This window comes from Chiloscyllium plagiosum, unplaced genomic scaffold, assembly GCF_037043375.1.
Source record: "Chiloscyllium plagiosum isolate Xiang-an unplaced genomic scaffold, Cpla_swu_hap1 HiC_scaffold_24, whole genome shotgun sequence".
NCBI classification, from domain to species: domain Eukaryota; kingdom Metazoa; phylum Chordata; class Chondrichthyes; order Orectolobiformes; family Hemiscylliidae; genus Chiloscyllium; species Chiloscyllium plagiosum.
The window spans coordinates 22,304,487-22,327,181 of NW_028270162.1; the positions used below are offsets into that span (position 1 = coordinate 22,304,487).

General features: G+C 41.2%; 1 protein-coding gene across 2 annotated transcripts in view; it reads left to right on the top strand.

Moving 5' to 3' along the window:
• grk3 (G protein-coupled receptor kinase 3) overlaps positions 1–22,695 on the top strand; it is a 303,291-nt gene that overhangs the window by 182,874 nt on the left and 97,722 nt on the right. For both annotated transcript variants that reach the window (XM_043715595.2, XM_087999986.1), the window contains exons 6-9: positions 223–284; positions 2,745–2,796; positions 10,758–10,849; positions 14,761–14,860. In XM_043715595.2, coding sequence (XP_043571530.1) covers positions 223–284; positions 2,745–2,796; positions 10,758–10,849; positions 14,761–14,860 — 306 coding nt within the window. The remainder of the gene's footprint in view (positions 1–222; positions 285–2,744; positions 2,797–10,757; positions 10,850–14,760; positions 14,861–22,695) is intronic.

The following is a 22,695-nucleotide window of genomic DNA, read 5'->3' on the forward strand; positions in this document are numbered from 1 at the left end:
ATCATGTTGTGCAATATCCATCAACTATGTAAAGGCTTATTCCTCAGCTAAAGAGATGCAACTACAGATTTGGCAGTTCAGTGTTCTTTACAAAAGTGTAAGTAATTATGTAAGTATGTTATGAAGTTTCACAAATGTACAGCCACCTCCTACCATATGAATATAACCTGTAGACATTCCAGCTCCAGCAACTTGTTCATTTTTTTTGTTTCTTTCTATTAGCCGTACATAGAAGAGATCTGTGACAGCCTACGGGGAAAAATTTTTCAGAAATTTATAGAGAGGTAGGTTCAGTTCAAGTGTACTCATTTTAGAGAACTTGCTGTTAGGTATTTGGTGTTTATTGAGACTTGTTGCAACAATTGTTCAAGGCTAACAATGTGTGGAATTTGTTCACTGACAGTGATGTGCTGTGCAAATTTTACAGCTCAAATTCCAGTTAATATGTAAATGTTGTTACTGGAAAGATGTATCTGTATGAATGCTGTTTATGAAATAATATCTTATGGAATTGCTGTTTATAAAAGAGTGTTTGTGCTGTGTAAGTGCTTCCTGATAATGGGCTACATTGTGCAAAAAGTATTTATAACATAGTATATGTGTGCCAGTGCTGTTTATCAGGGTATGGGTTGTGTGACTGTTGATTATAACAGAGTTGGTATTGTGCCAATGCTGTTCATATATACCTGTATCAATGCTATTTGTGTATGTCAGGGTCCATGCTATATGACTGCTGGTTATAAAATGGTCAGTGTTGTGCAAGTGTTGCTTACGCTGAACTATATGCACTTTAGCAAAATGTTCAGCAAGGTTCTTCATGGTAAGCTAGTTAACAAGGGATCCAGGGAGAGCTAGCCAATTGGCTTGAAGTAGGAGACAGAGGGTGGTGGTACTGGGTTGCTTTTTCAAACTGGAGGCCTGTGACCAACAGTGTACCACAAAGTTTGGTGTTTGGTCCACTGCCTTTATTCATTTATATATGTATGATCTGGATGTTAATACAGGAGGCGCGATTAGTAAGTTTGCAAATGATACCAAAATTGGTGGTGTAGTGTACAGGTTATCTCAGTGTACAACAGGACCTTGATCACATGCACCAATGGGCGGCAGAGTGGCAGATGGAGTTTATTAAAAATAAATGTGAGGTCTTGCATTTTGGTAAGGCAAACCAGTGCAGGACTTATACAGTTAATGGTAGAGTTGTGAGGAGTGTTGCCAAAACAATGAGACCCAGGGATGCAGGTGCATAGTTTCTTGAACGGAGAGTCGCAGCTAGACAGGGTTGGGAAAAAGTGGTGAAGGAGGAGGCTTTCCCTTATTGGTCAGAACAATGAGTATAGGAGTTGGTTACATCATATTGCGGCTGTACAGGACATTAGTAAGGCCACTTTTCGAATAATGGATACAGTTCTGGTCATCCTTCTATAGGAAGAGTTTTGTTAAACTTGAGAGGGTTTACAGAAAAGATTTACAAGGGTATTGCTGAGACTGAAGAGTTTGAATTACATGGAGAGGTTGAATAGGCAAAGGCTTTTTTCCCTGGAACTTCAAGGTTGAGATGTGACCTTATTGAGGTTTAGAAAATTATAAGCGACATGGATAGGAGGAATAGTCAAGGTCTTTTTTCCTCGGGTGGGGGAGTCCAAAACTAGAGGGCATAGGTTTAAGGTGAGAGAGGAAATATTTAAGAGACCTAAGGGGCAACCTTTTCTCACAGAGGGTGGTGCGTGTATGGAATGAGCTGCCAGAGGAAGTGGTGGAGGCTGGTACAATTGCAACATTTAAAAGTCATCTGTGTGGGTATATGAATAGGAAGGGTTTGGAGAGATATGGGCCAAATGTTGGCAAATGGGACTAGGTCAGATTGGGTTGTCTGATCAGCGCAGATGAGTTGGACCGAAGGGTCCATTTATGTGCTGTATGACTCTATGGCATATGATAGCAACTTATAAGTTATGGAAATTTGGGTGTGAAGAAAGGATTTGACTCACCTTCTGTCAATTATTGTCCAGATTCATAAGAAAGAGGAAAGTAACTGACAGATGATTATACTGCTGAAATAGTCCAGTTTGAGTCGCATCTTGAAGGAAAGAAAGGATAGTGATAGAAAATTGCCGAGAAATTATGCAAAATGCATACAAACCTAATGCTAACAGATTCAAGGCAATTTCTAATTGTTCTGGTTCTAATCACTCTCTGGTCAAGCAACATTCTGTAGCTAACTGCCTGAATGATTTTGAGTGAAAACCCGTGCAGTGAGGATTTGGATATATGAGGTGGGCAATGACCTGTTGTCAGTTAGGGCATCTGTTATGTTACAATCATCTTCAGCATTGCTAAGTTGATACAGTTAAAACATAATCAATCAAGGTTCTTTTTGGCCTTTGATATTGTAAACCCTTGGATAGTGCATGTGTTACCAGTAGACGAGAATAGTATTGGGCTTGGTTAGGATGCATTCTATGAATGACGCCTGGTATCCCTCACTGTCAAGGTAATGTATGAACTTCTTGTTTTGACAAGTTACCAGTGAGGTATTGATAGTTGTGAAGTTCTTCTGTAGCATATATCAATGTCGATAAGAGAGATGGGAAGAATATTGGAAGCACAACCAGGATTTTCTTCCATCTGAGATGTAATTGACCTTAATGAGCTTTGTGCCTCTCCCCCACAATTTCAACAGCTTGTCTGCTGTGAACCAGGAAATTCTCACCAAATCTTGTCTTTGATTTTTTTTTTCACAGTGACAGGTTCACTAGGTTTTGCCAGTGGAAGAATGTAGAACTAAACATCCATGTAAGTGTATTGTTTACTTATGGATCATTTGTAATGTTGTTAAAATATGGTGCATATGTTGCTTTTTGCTTTGGATTCATGACCTGCCGCTCTGAAAGTTTGACCTGAGAGTTCGGGGCAGTGTTATTTTGCAATCCAGTATAAAAGTGATGGATATACTTAAATTATGAAAGTTTTGTGCGTCCATCTTTTAGATAAGATGCTAAACTGTGATTCATTTACTTGTTCATTTGGATATTAAAGACTTCCTGACATCATGAAAAGAAAGGAGCAGGGAGTCCTAATCAAAATTCCTCTTCAACAACAGGTTAATAGATTGTTTATCAAATTTCTCATTACTTGCTGTATGCCAGTTGTCTGACTTGTTTGTCTACATAGCATTAGTGACTATACATCAAAGTTATTTATTGGATGTAAGATGTTTTATGATATTGAGTGACATGATAAGGAGTCATACAAACACAGATTTTTTCTACAATGCTAATTCATAGAATCATAGAATGCCTACAGTGTGGAAAGAGGCCATTTGCACCAACCCTCTGAAGAGCATCCCACCCAGACCCAGCCCTATCAGGGTTACTATCACTGTAACCCTGCACTTAGCATGGCTAATCTACCTACCCTACACATCCCTGGACACTACAGGGCAATTCAACATGGCCAATACACCTAACTTGCAGATCTTTAGACCGTGGGAGGAAACTGGAGTACCCAGTGGAAACCCATGCAGACATGGAATAATGTGCAATCCCCGCACAGGCAGTCCCATAGACAGATCCAAGGCTGGAATGGAACCTGGGTCCCTGGTGCTGTGAGGCAGCAATGTTAACCACTGAGCCACTGTGCCGCCCAATATTTTATTACATGCTATTTGTACTGATTATTTTTGAGTGACATCTTAGAGTTGTTTGAATTGAATTTGAACTTCTTTCTTGGAAGCTCCTTCTAGATGCAACATCCTCCTGTTTACAGCAAGTGTCAGATTGAAAATTATCTTGGAATTCTAAGAGTTGTCTTCAATTTAACAAGTCCAATTTATCTCCCTTAGTTAGTATTAATAGTTATGTTTTTATTGCCTTTGATATCAACAAAGTGTCCATTATATAATATGGTAGGATACAGTTTTTTTCAGGATCAGCCAGCTGGTCAACTTTTAATTGTATAGCTGGCCTGTTCAAGAGTCACATTACTGACTTAAATAAAAGTACAATACTGTGGATGCCAGAAATCTGAGAAAAACACAGAATACTGTTGAAACTCAGCAGGTCTGGCAGCACCTCTGGAGAAAGAAACAGAATTGACTTTACTTTTCCAATATGACTCTTCTTTGGAACTCTGGCTAATGAAAGGCCACGGGCCAAGTGCTGGTAAGTGGGATTCATGCAGATAGATCAGTGCTGGTGAATTGAGCTGAAGGGCCTCTTTTGTGCTGTGTGACTCTGACTCTGCAGATGCTGCAGACCCATTGAGTTTCTCCAACATTCTTTGTATTTAGATCACTTTGCCGCAGAGAGTTCACCAATGATCCATCATTTGTTCAAATATTGAGAAGACAACTCCCCTTACCATCCAAACCCATCCCCAAAGCCGTTAGGCACCAGCTGGTCATTAGACACCTGACAAGTTTTACCTCTTGTTAGGTAGGTATACTGTATACCAGGAATATCATCAAATTTGAGGTCATGAATACTGTGTGTCCGAATGGATTGTTTTATTGAAATTTTTACCCAAACATTCAAATCAATGACTTTGCAGATATATGCCCACTTCAGCCCATTTTGTTGAATGCATAGTTCTTGTTCTAGACTTGGAGGGTAACCTTATAGAATTTTGTTTCAAGGTTGCTGGATTTATTGATTTGCCCAAAGGGACCCTTTAAACCATAAATGGAGACAAATTATCCTGTTGAAATATAAATTAGGATGATTTCTGTGTAATTGAACACCCTTGCAGGTGAATGAAATCCACTGATCCTGTTTCATCTCCCTAATGATCCTTTTATCCTAACAAAACACTGAATCATAATCTACTTTCACAGTATCTGTTGAATTTTGTGAAGAGTTTTCAATTTTATTTAAAGCCTTTTCCATACGCTTAATATCTCCAGTTTCTTTCACAATGCCCATTGCAGTAATCTACTTACTGAATGACGGCCAGCAGACTCTGTGTCTTCAGTTTGTTTATGATTTTTGATGTAGAGGTAGGATAGTCAATAGTCATATGATTACCTGTTAAGTTCATGCTAATGATAGTCACACAAACCCAATCTTGGACTTCATGATTAGCTTTACAGCTAAATATTTTGAATTGCAGAGCTGGCACCACCTAATCAAGGGTAACTTGGTTGAGCAATAAAATTCTGCAGCTTGTAATGCACTTTGGCACAGCCACATAAACCAGAACCACTCAAAATTGATGGCTATCCTTTGAAGTCAGCTAAGACTCTTGATGAAGAATGTAATCAGTCAGTGGTCAGCTCTTTCCTGGCAACATTGGATGTTGAAGAACGTGTTAAGCTTTTCATTACTATGTTGTCAATTGGCATGTCACTTTGAGGACTATTTTGATTAAAGACAATCAGTGAATTTTAGAAATGGAGCAGGAGGCACCACTTACGAAGGAATGATCCTGAAAGCCACGTTGCTTCAGCTAAGTGACAGGAAAGCAACAAGAAGCCGGGAATAATTTTAGATTGTTTAGAAGGACAGCATGATGGCTCAGTGTTTGTTACTGCTGCCTCACAGCACCAGGAACAACCTTAATTACAACCTTGGGTGATTGTCTATGTCTATGTGGAGTTTGCATATTCTCCCTGTGTCTGTCTGGATTTCCCCTGGATGCTGCAGTTTCCTCGTACAGCCCAAAGGTGTGCAGGTTGGGTGGATTGGCCGTGCTAAATTGTCCATAGTATCCATGGATGTGTACTCTAGATGGTTTAGCCATGTTAAATACAGAGTGACAGGAATAGGGTGGGGTTGGTGGTGGTTTGGGGTGGGTCTGGGTGAGATGCTCTTTGGAGGGTTGGTACAAACTCCATTAGCCAAATGGCCTCTTTCCGCACTATAGGGGTTCTCTTCTCTGATCTTTACAACTGCATTATAACACTACAGAATCTTAACGCACAGCAAATGCAGAATCTGAGACTATACATGGACCTCAAAAGCCAGATATCATTTAAGGGTAGTCTAACACATCTCCACTACAACAGCAGGCAAGTCCCGCTGGGTTTTCCTTTGAGAGAAATGCATTTACTTCCAAGATGGAACAATTGCTGAAATACATCAGGCATAGTTTTTCCCAGGATGATATTTACTTTTATTAAGAGGAGCTGGTAGTAATTAGTTTATTATTTAAATAGAGATGTGACCCTTTTAGTGAGCACTTCACAATAAATACTTTATGAAAAGTTAGTGGGCTGTGTAATAGTGCAGCTAACGGAATATTGGTGCTTCTTTCATGGGATTGGAGTATAAGAGTAGGAAAGTCTTACTGCATCTCTCCAAGCTGCTCTTGAGACCACATTTGTGAACAGCTTTGACCACCTTATTTAAGGAACTATATCATTTCATTGGAGGAAGTTCAGAGAATGTTCACTAGGATGATCCTTGGTACAGAGAGATTGTGTTATAAGGAAAGGTTGGAATGTAGAAGAGTAAGAGGTGACCTCATTGAAACATATAAGATTCTCAAGGGGCTCAGCAGGTTAAATGCTGAGAGGATATTTCTCCTCGTGGGAGAGCATAGGACCTGAGGACATAGTCTCAGAGTAAAGGTATGCCAATTTCAGCCCGAGATGATGATGAAGTTCTTCTCTCAGATGGTTCAGAGTATTTGGAACTCTTTGCCACATAGAGCCACATAGAGTAAGGGCAGAATCCTTATGTACATGTAAAGCTGTGATCAATATTTTATTAAAGTAGTAGGAGAATTGAGGGTTATGGGGAAAGTGGAACAACCAAGATCATGTTGAATGGCAGAGCAGGGTTAAGGGGCCAATTGGCCAACTCCTGTGTCTATTTCTTATGCACTTGTGGTCTTCACCTGTAACTCAGTTATAGATGCATGACTGATTTGATTTGATGAAGGGATTTGATGATTGATTCCTGATGAAGGGCTTTTGCCCGAAATGTCGATTTTACTGCTCCTTGGATGCTGCCTGAACTGCTGTGCTCTTCCAGCACCACTAATCCATAATCAGGTTTCCAGCATCTGTAGTCATTGTTTTTACCTACCTGATTTGATTTGAGTTGAACTGTCCAAAGGATCATACAACACCAGTGGCACTATCACCTGATGAAGGAGCGTCGCTCCGAAAGCGAGTGTGCTTCCAATTAAACCTGTTGGACTATAACCTGGTGTTGTGTGATTTTTAACTTTGTACACCCCAGTCCAACACCGGCATCTCCAAATCATGTCCAAAGGATGTCAGAGTAGGAGTCTACTGCCTAATTTCAAGTTGCCAGAGACGCTCCTAAGTTAAGGTGAACATTTAAGGTGTATACAGGCCAAGTAAATGATATGTCCAGTCTGGAATTGCTGCTTACAGATTGATATGTTGGCTGGCATGCATTAAATACAGGATAATACAAAGGCCAAAGTGTGATCCACAGTAAATGGTATAGAGACCAGAGTGCATTACTTTCAGGTTAGCACATGAGCCAGAGTGTCATCCACAGAATAGCACACAGTTTAGAACATGCTGTAAAGATGTTGCATACCAATCTTGAAATGCCTTTTCTTTCCAAGCAGCATGGCTTAGATGGGCATTAGCCAATCAAACAAAGAATAATGTGCTTATAGTCTTGGCACTTGTATGTGACAACCACCTTTGAATCATCGACCTCGGTGTGAACAAAAGAATAAAGGATGTCATATTTACAATACTCACAATCTTTCAATTATTTTCTGGGTTCATAACAATGAGAAAAGAGAAGAGGCCGATGGTGCTGAAGTAGTCCAGTTCGAGTGTTCTACCGAAGGAAATTATGATAGAAAATTGCTGAGAAATTATGCAAAATACGTACAAACCTAATGCTAACAGATTCAAGGCGATATCTCAGCCCTCTGGTTCTAATTGTCTGTTTGATCAACATTCTGCAGCTAACTGCTTGAATGATTTTATGAATGAAAACTTGTGCCAGTGGGGTTTGGATAGATGAGGCAAAGAAGGCAATATGTTTGATTTCCACTCTGTGGTCGATGATTGCTTACAGATTGACATGTTGGCTGGCATGCCGTATGTACAGGATAACAAACAAGCCAAAATGTATTCCACGCTAAATGGTATACAGTCAGAACTGCACACAGGCTAGAAGAGCATTGTTAGAATGACATGCAGATTAGAACATACTGTGGTATACCAGTCTCTCTAGGTGCTGCAAACATTAATGGTAGTATTATGTAAAAAGAACTGCTGTTATTATTACATCCTTAGACAATGTCTGAAAGCAGTTTACTGTACATATAAATTACCTTGTGAAGCAGATAAACAAAGTGCTATTCATGCACAGCAAGATCCACGAACATTGATCAAGTGATAAATAGTTTTTTTTCAAATGTTGGCTAATGGACAATATTATTAAGTCCATTATTCAGGGAATTTCCTGCTCACCATTGAAAAGTATTGTAAGATTTCTAAAATGCATCCACCCGAACTTCCAGAGTGGACAGATCATATCTTATCAGAAGAACTGGCACGTTAGACAATGCAGCATTTCTTCTGTTCGATAGTCAAGCTTCCACCCAGATTATTTGTTTTATTTGTACACCTTGAAACCGCATCTCTCCAATACAAGAAGCATGAGTTTTTTTTAAAATTAGATTACTTTCTGTGGAAACAGGCCCTTCGGCCCAAGAAGTCCACACTGACCCACTGAAGCGCAACCCACCCAGACCCATTCCCTTACACCTGACACTACGGGTAATTTAGCATGGCCAATTCACCTGACCTGCACATTTTTTGAAGTGTGGGAGGAAACCGGAGCACCCGGAGGAAACACACGCAGACACGGGGAGAATGTGCAAACTCCACACAGAGAGTTGCCTGAGGCAGGAATTGAACCTGGGTCTCTGGCGCTGTGAGGCAGCAGTGCTAACCACTGTGTCACCGTGAGTTCTGTTAACTGAGCCAACCTAACTTTAACAAATGTGATATAGTTGCAGTAATCTCAGTGCATACTCTACAGCACATAAACATCTTGCTTCGGATCACTGACTCACGCTTATCCTATGTTGTCTCTATAATTTGCTAGCATTCAATATTCTTAAACATTTTGTTTTGTACAAGCTTTGTATACCACCTTTTCTTATGAATCCTCTATTATTAATTACATAAACAATTCCCTCCATAACATTCAAACTCACATTAGTTCTATTGTGTAGATGAAGATCATTCAACACATTGTGTCTACAACTGCTCTTCAGATGAGCATCAAGGCTTCGTGCAATTCTGTTGTTTCCCACTATCCTTGCACATTGCTTCTGTTTAAATAATCATCTAATGACTTCTTCAATTACTCAATCAAGCTTGTCTTCATTACACTTCCAGGCAATGTATTCAATAACTGAATCCCTTGTTATGTCAAAAAGATTTTTCTTTCATCACATTTGTAAATTATTTAAATTTGGTGCCCTTTGAACCTTTTACGAGTGGGAACCATTTCTCCCAATCTATTATATACAACCCCCCCTCATGATTTTGAAAACTTCTATCCTTCTTAATCTTCTTCAGTCCAAGGAGAACGTTCCCAACCTCTCCAATCTATCCTCAACTGAGGTTTCTCATCACTGGACACATTCTTGTAAATTCTATATATTACCTCAATCACCTTATCAAGTGATCCAATGACTATAATTCTGTAGGGCAGGTAAGAAAGAATAATTTAACAATATTGCAACAATGTAAGTTTAGATTTCTTTTCCCCATTGAGTTTTAACTATTTAACCCTGTGTAAGCCAATGGAAACCTAATTAGGCATACATCTGACTCTGGCATATTTGGTTTTGCAGTAAATATGATTCCACTAATGAAAGCTGCATGGATTAATACTTGTATTTATTGAAGCATGCAGGAAGTGGGAGTATATTCATGTGATGTTAAAATTGGACAGTGATCAAAATGACAGCAAAAATGACAAATTATTTGCAATAATGAATTCATTTGTTACCATTCATGTTGCTTTATATACAGGAAACAGACCATATATGCTGCTTTTTTTTTGAAAGAAAGCACTTCTTGCACAAGGCTTATGTGTTCCACATTATCATTGCACATCCTGTGCCCCTTTCTGTAACAACAGCTTCTATTCTCTATCCTGTTCTGCAATAATGCTTTACATCCCATGCCATTTCTTGAAGTAATACCCTCTACACTAAATAGGAAGTGATATCCCACTTCATATCACTTCCTGTGATAATACTTCCCTTTTTGCATTGACTCTTACAGAAACAACCACTGTCTTAGGGTATTGTTGCAAGGCGTAATGTCTTTGAGAGGATAAGTGCAAGTTCGCTTAACTATCTGAACAAGATGTAGATATGTTCGTAAAGCATTGAAACACATACTTACATTTTCTCAGCATGATAAGCGGTGGCACAGTGGTTAGCACTGCTGCCTCACAGCGCCAGAGACCTGGGTTCAATTCCCGCCTCAGGCAACTGTCTGTGTGGGTGTCTGCGTGGGTTTCCTCCAGGTGCTTTGGTTTCCTCCCACATTCCAAAAATGTGCGGGTTAGGTGAATTGGCCATGCTAAATTGCCTGTAGTGTTAGGTGAAGGGGTAAGTGTAGGGGAATGGGTCTGGGTGGATTGCTCTTCGGAGGGTCAGTATGGACTTGATGGGCGGAAGGGCCTGTTTCCACACTGTAAGTAATCTAATCTAATGATTGATGCAATCCTATCGAATGAAATGTCACTTGCTGCTAATCAGTGGACAGGAGTTATGGTATTTCATTTGTTTTGCAGCTAACAATGAATGACTTCAGTGTACATCGTATAATCGGAAGGGGAGGATTCGGCGAGGTTTATGGTTGCAGGAAAGCTGACACTGGAAAAATGTAATTTTATTCCTACATTCACTATTTATTTCTAAGAAGTTTAGTTTTATTTCAGTATATTAATGTGCATGCCATTTGTATGCAATTACATGGAAGATAATAAGTGGACTGTTTTTTGTGACTGGACAACATTCAAGCTGAAATTACTATTTACAGATTAATATGTTGGCTGGTGTGTATTAAATATAGGATAATACACAGGCCAAAGTGTTTTCTGCACTAAATGGTGTAGAGATCTGAGTGTATTACATTTAGGATAGTACACAATTCAGTGTGTCACACACAGGATAACACACAAAATACCATATGCTGCAAAGCTGTTGCATTCAGATCTTGACATGTTTTTCTCTCCAAGCAGCCTTGGCTAATGTTCATCTGAAGAGTTTAAAAAAAAAATTGCTCATAGGCCTGGCACACACATGTGACTATTACCTTTTAATCAACTACTTCTGTGTGAACAAAAGCATAAAGGATGACATACTTACAATTTTACAAACAGTGATCCTAGCTGTTACCCTCCCTACCCCATAATTCAAATCTTCTATTTAACAACTCAGTTAATATTGAAAACCAGCAAAGTTTGAACATCTATGAATTTTATGTAGAGGTATGATAAGAAGTTGAAGCTGACAATAGAACTCTATATTGAATGCCAATTTTTAATTCAGAGTGTTAACTGAGCATTTGTCTTGAGGTACAGGCTTGTAATTTATATCAAGGTATTAACTGAAGAAAAGTGGAGTCCAGAATCCTGAAACACATTGCCACATTTTGTGAATAATCGTTTATGCAGAAACGAAACGTCTCAGATTGAGCCGTATCCAGTACCTTAACTCATGGTGATCAGTAAGATTGTGCATGAGATACTTGTGCTGCTTTTTACACAGATACACTTTTTTTTTCCCACATTCGATGGCAATTCCAAATGGATAATAAAGAGTTTAGTTGTGGGAGGCTAACTTGGAATAGGAAAGGGAAGAGAAAATTGAAAAATAATTAAAATACAATGAAGACCTGTTTTAGTCTCCATAGATTTAAACCAGAGGCATTGATGGGAATATCTAGAAGATTATGCTGAGTTTTCAGTTTAGAGAGTGAGAAGAAGGTTGGGAGCATGGAGCATCTTGTGGTTCAACCTGAGGAGGTTATTTGCCAGTGAGGCATTTGGACACCTGTTCTACCAGTTAAGGATGGTCACAATTTTGGTTAAAGTGCAAACTAATTTCAATATTTCCTGCCTGCTCCCTGAAAATTGGGTTTTATTTCCTGATTAAGCGACAATAGTATCACCAGATTATGTCGCTAAGGTCCATGATTTTCTAAACTGTAGCTTTTTTGCCATTATTGTTCATGAAAATAAAACTGAATTAGCAACTCGAGTCCAGGTCTTCAGACTACCAGCAGTACAGACATGACTGAGCTAAGCCTATTCCTCCAACCAGTATTTCATCATAGGAAATTAGCTCTGACTCTATCCAGCATTGGATCAGCATTTGCACTAAGACAGGATTTGTATGGCAATGTCAGCCATATTCCTGAAAGTAAAATATTTAAGGATCCCAAAAGCTATTTAATAGCAACCGAGAGAGTTTGTTTATGGTAAGTGTCTGAGTGAGTGTGGTGACGGGATTAATACAAGGTGTGAGGTGGCTATTGGGGTAAGCATGTAGGTGGATGACTGAGGTGGCAAGTGAGTGGGGTAAAGTAGCAAGTTGATGAATGAGTAAGTGGGAAGGTGTGCTGAGGGTGCGGGAGGTGAGTAAAAGGGTTGGGTGGATCAGATGTTGGGGGTGGTGTGGGGTGTTGTTAAGGTGTCTGTGGTGTTTGTGACTTAGTGGGTTATAGTTAGTCATGGGTTAGAGCACCTTTTTATGACTTAGTAACTTTTCCTGGCTAACTATTAAAGTAACAGAGTCAGAATTCTTCAAAGAGTCTGCCTCATATTCAGATTTGGGAGGATTCCAGATGCAGTGTAATTGCCCATCAGATGTTCAGACATCCTGATCAATTACTGCATAGTCAGTGTATCAGAACATTGAAGAGGTCCAGGCACACATCTTTAAGAGTGTTTCAGTCTCCGACTATCTGGAGATCAGAAGATCTGTGCCTGTATTTATTTTTTAAGTATCAACTCTGTTGCAACTAAATTAGATAATTTGTCCTGACAGAGAGAGGATTTCAATAGTAGCCTAGCATTTATCAATGAGACAGTATGAGCTATATAAAAATTGAAAACAGCTTGTGAATGAGCTTTATAAAAAAAAAATCAATTGTGCCTTTTTATAACCATTGACAGTGTGTCCTTTCATTAAAAGGATGAAGATGAATGTTTTTTTTCCTACTACACTTGGAAAGTTTAAAAAACTAAAGTAAGGATGAAGGAATTCATTTATCCAATTTTATTGAGGCTTATATAAAAACCACAATCCACCCAAGAACAACATCCAAAATCTTTTAACCCTTCCCGTGATAGTACCTCTATCACCATTCTCAGGGGAGTAATCCAAGTTTTAATCACTTTTTTTTCTGTGAAAAATGCTTCCTGACAGCATTTATGATGTTCATTACCATTTTTTAACATCTATATTCCTTTGTCTTGCAATTGAGTTTGAATTTGAAATAGATTAACTACTGTTTCAACTAGTATCTTAAGATGTGTCTATATAATTATCTCCCTCATGTACAGTCTGTCAAAGCAGAATCAAGAAGTCGCTACTCTGACACTAGGGATATAGCTGATTACAAACTTGAACCCATATTTTCATTGTTTCTCTTGTGCCTCAGTAGAGTTATAGAATCAAAATGATGTACAGCATGGAAACAGACCCTTCGGTCTAACTTATCCATGTCAACCAGATATCCTAAATTAATCTAGCCGCATTTGCCAGCATTGGCCCATATCCCTGAAGAAGGGCTAATGCCCGAAACGTCGATTCTCCTGTTCCCTAGATGCTGCCTGACCTGCTGCGCTTTTCCAGCAACACATTTCCATCCCATATCCCTCCAAACCTTTTAAATGTTGTAATTCTGTCCGCCTCTACCATTTCCTCTGGCAGCTCATTCCATACACGCATCATTCTGTGAAAATGTTGCCCCTCAGGGCCCTTTTAAATGTTTCCTCTTTCACCTTAAATCTATGCCCTCAAGTTTTGGACTCCCCCACCCCTAGGAAAAGACATTGACTATTCACCCTATCCGGGTCTGTCATGAGTTTGCAAACTTCTATAAAGCCACCCCTCAGCCTCTGACGCTGCAGGGAAAATAGCCCCAGCCCATCCAGCTCAAATCCTCCAATCCAGGTAACAGTTTTGTAAATCTTTTCTGAACCTTTTTGTGTTTCACTGTGACTCTCCTGTAGCAAGGGAGACTATAACTGAATGCAGATTCCAAAAGTAGCCTCACCGAGGTCCTGTGCAGTTGCAACATGACTTCCCAGCCAAAACAGAATGCATTATTCCAAGTGGAGCCTGACAAAAACACCAATAAGGTACATCATGACAATCTCAAGAATTTTACTGCAACGTTAAAGCTCAATAGTCTGTTGTTGAAAAGTGACTCAGCTCTGATGTTTCAGGCAATCCCATTTTAAATCCAGCACAATCTCATGTCCTTTTTAACTTTTTTCCTTGGATGAGGGGAAGTAATCATTATTTTAATAATGTATTATCTTGTTCCATGAGGGTTTTGTTGGGTCATAGCTGACAGCAATTTGCCTTTCTGTTGGATGTTCGGATGTTTTACAAATAATGAAAAAAATTGATTGCAATCATGTTTTTCATCTCCTTTGCTTTCACTGTGTATCTGGCTGCCCAGCCTGAATCATAGGTCCATACTATGTCCTGTGCATTTTCTCTTGGTGAATCATACTGTGACCGTTTGTGTAATTATCCTGTTCTACTTGTGGTTTTCAGGTATGCCATGAAGTGTTTAGATAAAAAGCGAATCAAGATGAAACAGGGAGAAACATTAGCCCTTAATGAGCGAATCATGTTGTCACTAGTCAGCACTGGGGTGAGTTTGGATGCAGTTTTATTTTTATAAGCATGTTGTTTGTAAAAGATGATACTTGTTTTGGAACTTGCCACTAGTGAAAATAGTGGTAAACTTCACATCTTTCTTTCTCCAAACATGAGTGTCACCTGCCCAGAAGCTTTGGAATTGTTCAGACTTTGTTGACTGGTGCTATTATGGAATTAAAACACTTCTGCATTCTATGCAGTGCCAAGTAATGATGTTCTTCCTACGTTTTTTGATAATAAATCATTTGTAATGCATAACTTCCTTTAGTTGAATCTGACTTTGAATTTAGCAGAGGTTCTCATAGCCTTTTAAAACTCCCTTTATGAAACAAGCCGTTTGTATTCGACTCCACATACTTCGTTCAACCATGTAACACACAGCCATGTTCACAGTAAAAGAAAGGCTATGCCCCTCATGCCTCAAGATCAAATAACAATGAGCTAACAATATCACATATTCCGAGTATGGTTATTTCTTGCTACTCATAACGTCAGCACCTCACCCAGGGCATTTTTAAACAAATGAGAGCAAGTATAGTTTTGTCAAGGGTGTATAACTGGAAAATGTCTAATGTTGCAATGCGCTGGTAAACAAAATAGTTCAGTGTGGACTGCAAATTATCTTGGATTGACCTAATCAGCTAACCTAATTGAAGTTTTCAGAATGATAGATGTTGATAGAGCAAAATAATCTTTGGTGCAATAATTAGAGGTCATTAATTCAAAATCACTGGAAATATATTCTAGGGGTGAGATAAGAGGACGTTTTTATATACGGTTGATTGTCAGAATCTGGAAAACACGACCTGATTCCATAAATAATTTAAAAACAGAGTTAGACAGGTATTTGAGGATGAGGAAATTGCTGTTTTACAGGTAAAAGGCCAGTGCATCAGACTAGACAGAAGCAATCTATCAAAGGCCTGATGGACCAAATGGCCTCCTTGTTGTATGTTTCTCTGTTTCTCCAGGAGGAGAAGTATTTTCTCACACATTTCCAGTGGAATGGTGGGACAAACTGAAAGGTGAATATAACAAGCATAGCAATATCATTGGCAAATGACCTTGGCCCTTGGTTTGGAAGATGCATGTAACTGATATGTGGTGGGCACAAAAAATTAATTAATTCATCATCAATTTTCTGTTTCTGTCCCAAAATCCTTTGGCCTGGTAAATAGACTAATAGTTTACAGCCAGCCTGTGCTGTAAAAGCATCTCATCAGACCCTGATTTGGCCTTCATCCATCTTCCACAACAAGTCATATTGTATCAGACGCCTTGGAAGAGCCAATGGGAGTGGAAGCGTGAGTTAAGTTTCCTCTTCCCTTGCTGATGGAGAACCACTGTGATGACCCAGCTACTATCTTGACTGATAAATCAAAATCTGAAACTGAGACATTTTAAAGTCTGTATATTCCCCTTGGTACAGAAATGAGGTAATGGGACTTGATTGGGGTCTACAAAATCATGAGAGGTATAGACAGGGTGGATAGTAAGAAGCTTTTTTTTTGCCAGAGTGGGGGACTCCATTCCTAGGGGTTGCGAGTTCAAAGTGAGAGGGGAAAGGTTTATGGGAGATATGCGTGGAACGTTCTTTACGCAGATGGTGGGTGCCTGGAACACTTTGCCAGCGGAGGTAGTAGAGATGGGCAGCATAGCATTATTTAAGGTGTATCTAGACAGATACATGAATGGGCAGGGAGCAACAGGATACAGACCCTTAGAAAATAGTTGACCGGTTTAGATAGAGGATCTGGAACAGGGCGGGCTTGGAGGGCCGAAGGGCCTGTTCCTGTGCTGTAATTGTTTTTGTTCTTTGTTCAAGGGGCTTCAGAGCCTCCTCTCAAATTCCCATTGACAAAGTGCAAGGCTGAAATGAGCAGACCTGTGACTATGAGCATTCCTGTACAATGGTTTCTCATTTCAGTCCTGTCAGCCTCATCAACTCCGAGCCTTTCTTAAAAACACATGGTTCTAAAGGCATCCAGTAGTGTCTCTGTTTCGAGACCCACTCAGCCTCAGCAGCATTCAACTCTCTTGATGGAACTTCTAATACTGTAGTCATGTTGTCCAATCCATTGGCTCTCCAGTGTTGCAATCAACTCAGTGAAAGTGAGGACTGCAGATGCTGGAGATTAGTGTCAAGGGTTGGGGTCTGGATAAGCACAATAGGTCAGGCAGCATCCGAGGAGCGGAGAATCGACGTTTCGGGCAAAAGCCCTTCATCAGGAATGAGACTGTGAGCTGAGGGGGTGGTGAGATAACTGGGAAGGGGGTGAGGCTGGGGGTAGGTAGCTAGAGTGCAATAGGTAGAAGGAGGTGGGGGTAATGGTGATAGGTCAGAGGGGAGGGTGAAGTGGATAGATGGGAAGAAAGATAGGCAGGTAGGACAGGTCATGAAGGCAGTGCCGAGTTGGAAGGTTGGAACTCTGATAAGGTGGGGTTAGGGGAAATGAAGAAACTGATGAAATCCAGTTTGCCATGGGGTTGAATGGTCCCAAGGCTGAAGATGAGGTGTTCTTCCTCCAGGCGTCGGGTGACTAGGGATTGCAATGGAGGAGGCCCAGGACATACATGTCCTTGGTGGAGTGGGAGGGGGAGTTGAAATGTTCAGCCACAAGGCGGTGGGGTTGGTTGGTGCGGATGTCCTGGAGATGTTCTCTGAAGTGCTCTGCAAGTAGGTTTCCTGTCTTGCCAATGTAGAGGAGACCAAATCGGCAGCAATGGCTATAGTAAATGACATGTGGAGGTGCAGGTAAAACTCTGATGGATGTGGAAGGCTCCTTTGGGGCCTTGGAGCTGAGGGGGGAGGTGTGGATGCAGGTTTTGCAATTCCTGCAGCGGCAGGGGGTGGTGCCGGGAGGGAAGGGTGGGTTGGTGGGGGGGCATGGACCTGATGAGCGTTGCAGAGGGAATGGTCTTTACAGAAAGTGGATGGGGTTGGTAGGGAAATATATCACTGGTGGTGGGGTCTGTTTCTCTATAGTGGAAATGGCTGAGGATGATGCAATGTATACGGAGGTTGGTGGGATGGAAGGTGAGGACCAGGGTGGTTCTGTCCTTGTTGCAATTGAAGAGGTGGGGTTCAAAGGGCGGAGGTGCGTGAAGTGAAGGAGATGTGCTGGAGGGTATCATTAACCTCCAGTGTTGCAGTTTTGCCTGCCAACTTGAACTGTGCAGCAAAGGAAACCTGTTAATTGCTGCCTTCTTTAAGATTGTGACACCATGTAGACACCAGTGAAATAGATTAGATCGAAGGGTCCATTTCAGTGCTGTACATCTCTACGACTCTATGACCCTGATCGTCTCATACCATCAGTTATTTTCTATTTTGGGAAGATTCCATCCAATTTCCAAAGCTGTCCTGACCAAAGGTATTTATAACAAATAGATTTTTATAGCTGGTGCTGTGTCACATATTACACCGATATGCATTTTCAGCAATTTTCCAGTTCAAATAATTTTACTCACTATAACGCTGGTTTTTGCCTCACTTCTGAGGGAAATGGATCTGTTCTATTTGCTGCATGGAGGCCCCTCATAACTGCATACAACTTAATTAAATCTCCATTCTGGTTGCTTTTTTCAAAGTAAATAAGCTAACCAATCATTCCTAATAGCTAAAAGTCTCCATTTCGGACAATGTTCTTTTGACATTGCATTGTATCCTCTCTAAATCAATCACATCCTCCTGGTTATGTGGCAACCAGAACTGGTTGTCATGTTCTGGCTGGTGGTTGTGCAGTTCAACATAAGCACCTCCTCTTATAGTCTGTGCCATGTATGTTTGTTTAATTTATGAGTACTGAATTAAAATTTTCTCCTTACATTGTCAGATTTCTTAGTTATTAACTTTGGTATATTTAAATTCCTCTTTCCTTGATTCTAAAGTTATTTTGTATTACATATTGTGAAGCGAAAATGATTCACCAACTTCTCTCAAAGGTCCTATTTACACTGTGACGAGCAGACTGTGAGGAAGCACATAATATTGGGCTAAAGTGACTTAATACTGTCATCCAGAGAATTAATTTTGATGGCAAAGTCAGCATTTACTGACCAACCTGTTAGAACCACTGGCGCTTTATATTTACTTGTGAAGCAGAACGACAGCGCGTACGTCTGAAAAACAGCTGCTTGGCAAACAGGAGCTGCCGTTTGGCACGAGGGCTGGCCCTTAAAAAATCTTAATACAGTCAGACTGAGTCAACATGTTTTTTTTGTGAAAGCTGGAAATGTGTTGCTGGAAAAGCGCAGCAGGTCAGGCAGCATCCAGGGAACAGGAGAATCGACGTTTCGGGCATCAGCCCTTCTTCAGGAATGAGGAAAGTTTGTCCAGCAGGCTAAGATAAAAGGTAGGGAGGAGGGACTTGGGGGAGGGGCGTCGGAAATGTGATAGGTGGAAAGAGGTCAAGGTGAGGGTGATAGGTCAGACTGGGGTGGGGGCGGAGAGGTCGGGAAGAAGATTGCAGGTTAGGAAGGCGGTGCTGAATTCGATGGATTTGACTGAGACAGGGTGGGGGGAGGGGAGATGAGGAAACTGGTGAAATCTGAGTTCATCCCTTGTGGTTGGAGGATTCCTAGGCGGAAGATGAGGCGTTCTTCCTCCAACCGTCGTTTTGTTGTGGTCTGACGATGGAGGAGTCCAAAGACCTGTATATCCTTGGTGGAGTGGGAGGGGGAATTGAAATGTTGAGCTACAGGGTGGTTGGGTTGGTTGGTCCGGGTGTCCCAGAGGTGTTCTCTGAAACGCTCCGCAAGTAGCCGGCCTGTCTTCCCAATATAGAGGAAGCCACATCGGGTGCAGAGGATGCAATAGATGATGTGTGTGGAGGTGCAGGTGAATCTGTGGCGGATATGGAAGTTTCCTTTGGGGCCTTGGAGGGAGGTGAGGGGGGAGGTGTGGGCGCAAGTCTTGCACCTCCTGCGGTTGCAGGGGAAGGTGCCGGGAGTGGAGGTTGGGTTGGTGGGGGGTGTGGATCTGACGAGGGAGTCACGGAGGGAGTGGTCTTTACGGAATGCTGATAGGGGAGGGGAGGGAAATATATCCTTGGTGGTGGGGTCCGTTTTGAGGTAGCGGAAATGACGGCGGATGATGCGCTGTACATGGAGATTGGTGGGGTGGTAGGTGAGGACCAGTGGGGTTCTGTCCTGGTGGCGGTTGGAGGGGCGGGGTTCAAGGGCGGAGAAGCGGGAAGTGGAAGAGATGCGGTGGAGGGCATCGTCGACCACGTCGGGGGGGAAATTGCGGTCCTTGAAGAAGGAGGCCATCTGGGATGTGCGTTTTTGGAACTGGTCCTCCTGGGAGCAGATGCGGCGGAGTCGAAGGAATTGGGAGAATGGGATGGCGTTTTTACAGGGGGCAGGATGGGAGGAGGTGTAGTCCAGGTAGCTGTGGGATTCGGTCGGTTTGTAGTAGATGTCCGTGTTGTTTTTTTTGTGAAAGGCAGATCCTATTTGACTATAGCAGTTTGTGATGAATTAACAAGCAATGTAAATAAAGGGGAACCAGTGAATATACTGTACTTTTTTTAAATTCATTCATTGGATGAGGACGTCGCTGGTTAGGCCAGGACTTATTGCTCATCCCTAATTGGCCAGAGGGCAGTTAAGAGTCAATCATAATGCTGTGGGTCTGGAGTCACATGTAGGCCAGACCAGGTAAGGATGGCAGTTTCCTTTCCTGGAGGGCATTAATGAACCAGATGGGGTTTTCCAGCAATCAGCAATGGATTCATAGTCATCATTAGATTCTTAATTCCAGATTTTTGCTGAATTCAAATTCCACCATCTGCTACAGCGGGACTCGAACCGAGTCCCCAGAACATGACCTGGATCTCTGGATTAACAATCCAGCGATAATACTTAGACTTACTGATGACATTTAACAAGATACCACATCAAAGATCATGACACAAAATAAGAGTTGATGATGTAGGGGGCTAATATATTAAGGTAGGTAAAAACAAGGACTGCAGATACTGGAAACCAGAGTCGTAATTAGAGTGGTGCTGGAAAAGCACAGCAGGTCAGGCAGCATCCGAGGGGCAGGAAAATCGATGTTTTGGGCAAAAGCCCTTAATCAGGAATAGAGGCAGGGTGCCTGCAGAGTGGAGAGACAAATTACTCTTTTTCCAGCACCACTCTAATCTAGGTTAATATTGTTAGTTGGTTGACCAACAGGACGAAGGTGGTGGGGATAATCGTTCCTTTTTCGGTTTAGTTTTGATATGATGAGTGACGTGCCGTAGGGATCAGTGTTGAGGCCTCAATTAATTAGAACCTACCAAATGTATAGTTTTCCAATGACACCAAGGCAGTTAGAAATTTAAGTTGTGAACAAAAGGGTCTTGATTTTTGATAAGATGTGGCTAAAATGCAGAAATTTGTTGGGAACCACAGATTCCACCCCTAATCCTGTTTTACTCATTCCACAGGGATTAGGTGTAAGCCAAGGTTCATGTGTGTGTGATTCCTGGAGGCACCTGGCCATTCAAATGATCATTTGACTCCACTGCAAGATCTTGGAATGCTTGTAATAGGAACCCAGAGTTGGGAGATTAGACCAGTTAAAAGCAGATTAGTTTGCAGTGCTTTTATTTTGGATAGTGCCACTGTATCCCTGCAAAATATACAAACGATCTTCTCCATGTTTAAATTACCACAAGAATACCTAACATCCCACCTTCCCCCATAGGATCCCTGACTCCCACTGCTAAAGGAAACTACTGTCCTACACCCAAAAGAGGATTCCCCATCTTGCAGTCTTGCCTGCCATCCTCAATTGTACAGCAGAGGAGATCTGTTAATCGCTGCCTCCTATAAGATCGTGACACCATGTAAATGGAAGACACCAGTGAAGTAGGCCCTGATTGCCTCAATCCATTGGGTATTTAGGTCTTGAGACCCATGCAGCTGATAGAAGAATTAGAGGCCATGCTGTTTCCCCGGTCACCTATTGAACTCACAATCCGGACTAAAAATCAAAAATGCAGGGAACGCTTCCTGAAGATCAGGACATTGAGCTGGGATTTCTGCTGGCTGCAGCCCTGACCCAGAGACAAAACTGCGACAAAAGCTGCAGAAAAGGGATATAAATGGTGATATGAATGGACAAAAAAAAAATGGATGGAATATAATGTGTGAAACTTGTCCATTTGGCAGGAAGCATTAAAACGGCATATTATTTAAATGAAAGATTGCAGAACTCTGGGGTAGAAGGACCTGTGTGTACTGGTGCATAAAAACAAACCATTAGTACACAGGTACAGCATGTAATTAGGAAAGCAAGTGGAATATTGTCTATTGCATGGGATACACAGTATAAAAGTAAGGATGTCTTACTGCAGTTTTATACAGCATTGGAGGCCACAGCTGGAGTACTGAATATTGAAAAGTGTCCTTATTTAAAGAAGGAAGTAAATGTGTTAGAAGCATTTCAGAGAAGGTTACCTTGACTGATATCTGGAATGGTGAGGGTTATCCTATGGAAAGGATGAACAAACTGCACCTATATCCATTGGAGTTTAGAAGAATGATGTTATTAAAACAAATGAGATCCTGACCAGGCTTAATCAGGTGAGTGCTGAAAGAATGTTTTCCTTTGTGGGCAAGATTTGAAGTCGGAAACCATTTAAATCTTCCATTTAATACTGACATGCAGGTTCATAGCTCCTTGAAAGAGGAGACATAGGTAGATAGGATAGTGAAGGCAGCGTTTGGTATGCTTTCCTTTATTGGTCAGAGTATTGAGTACAGGAGTTGGGAGGTCATGTTACGGCTATACAGGATATTGGTTGGAGTATTGCGTGCAATTCTGGTCTCTTT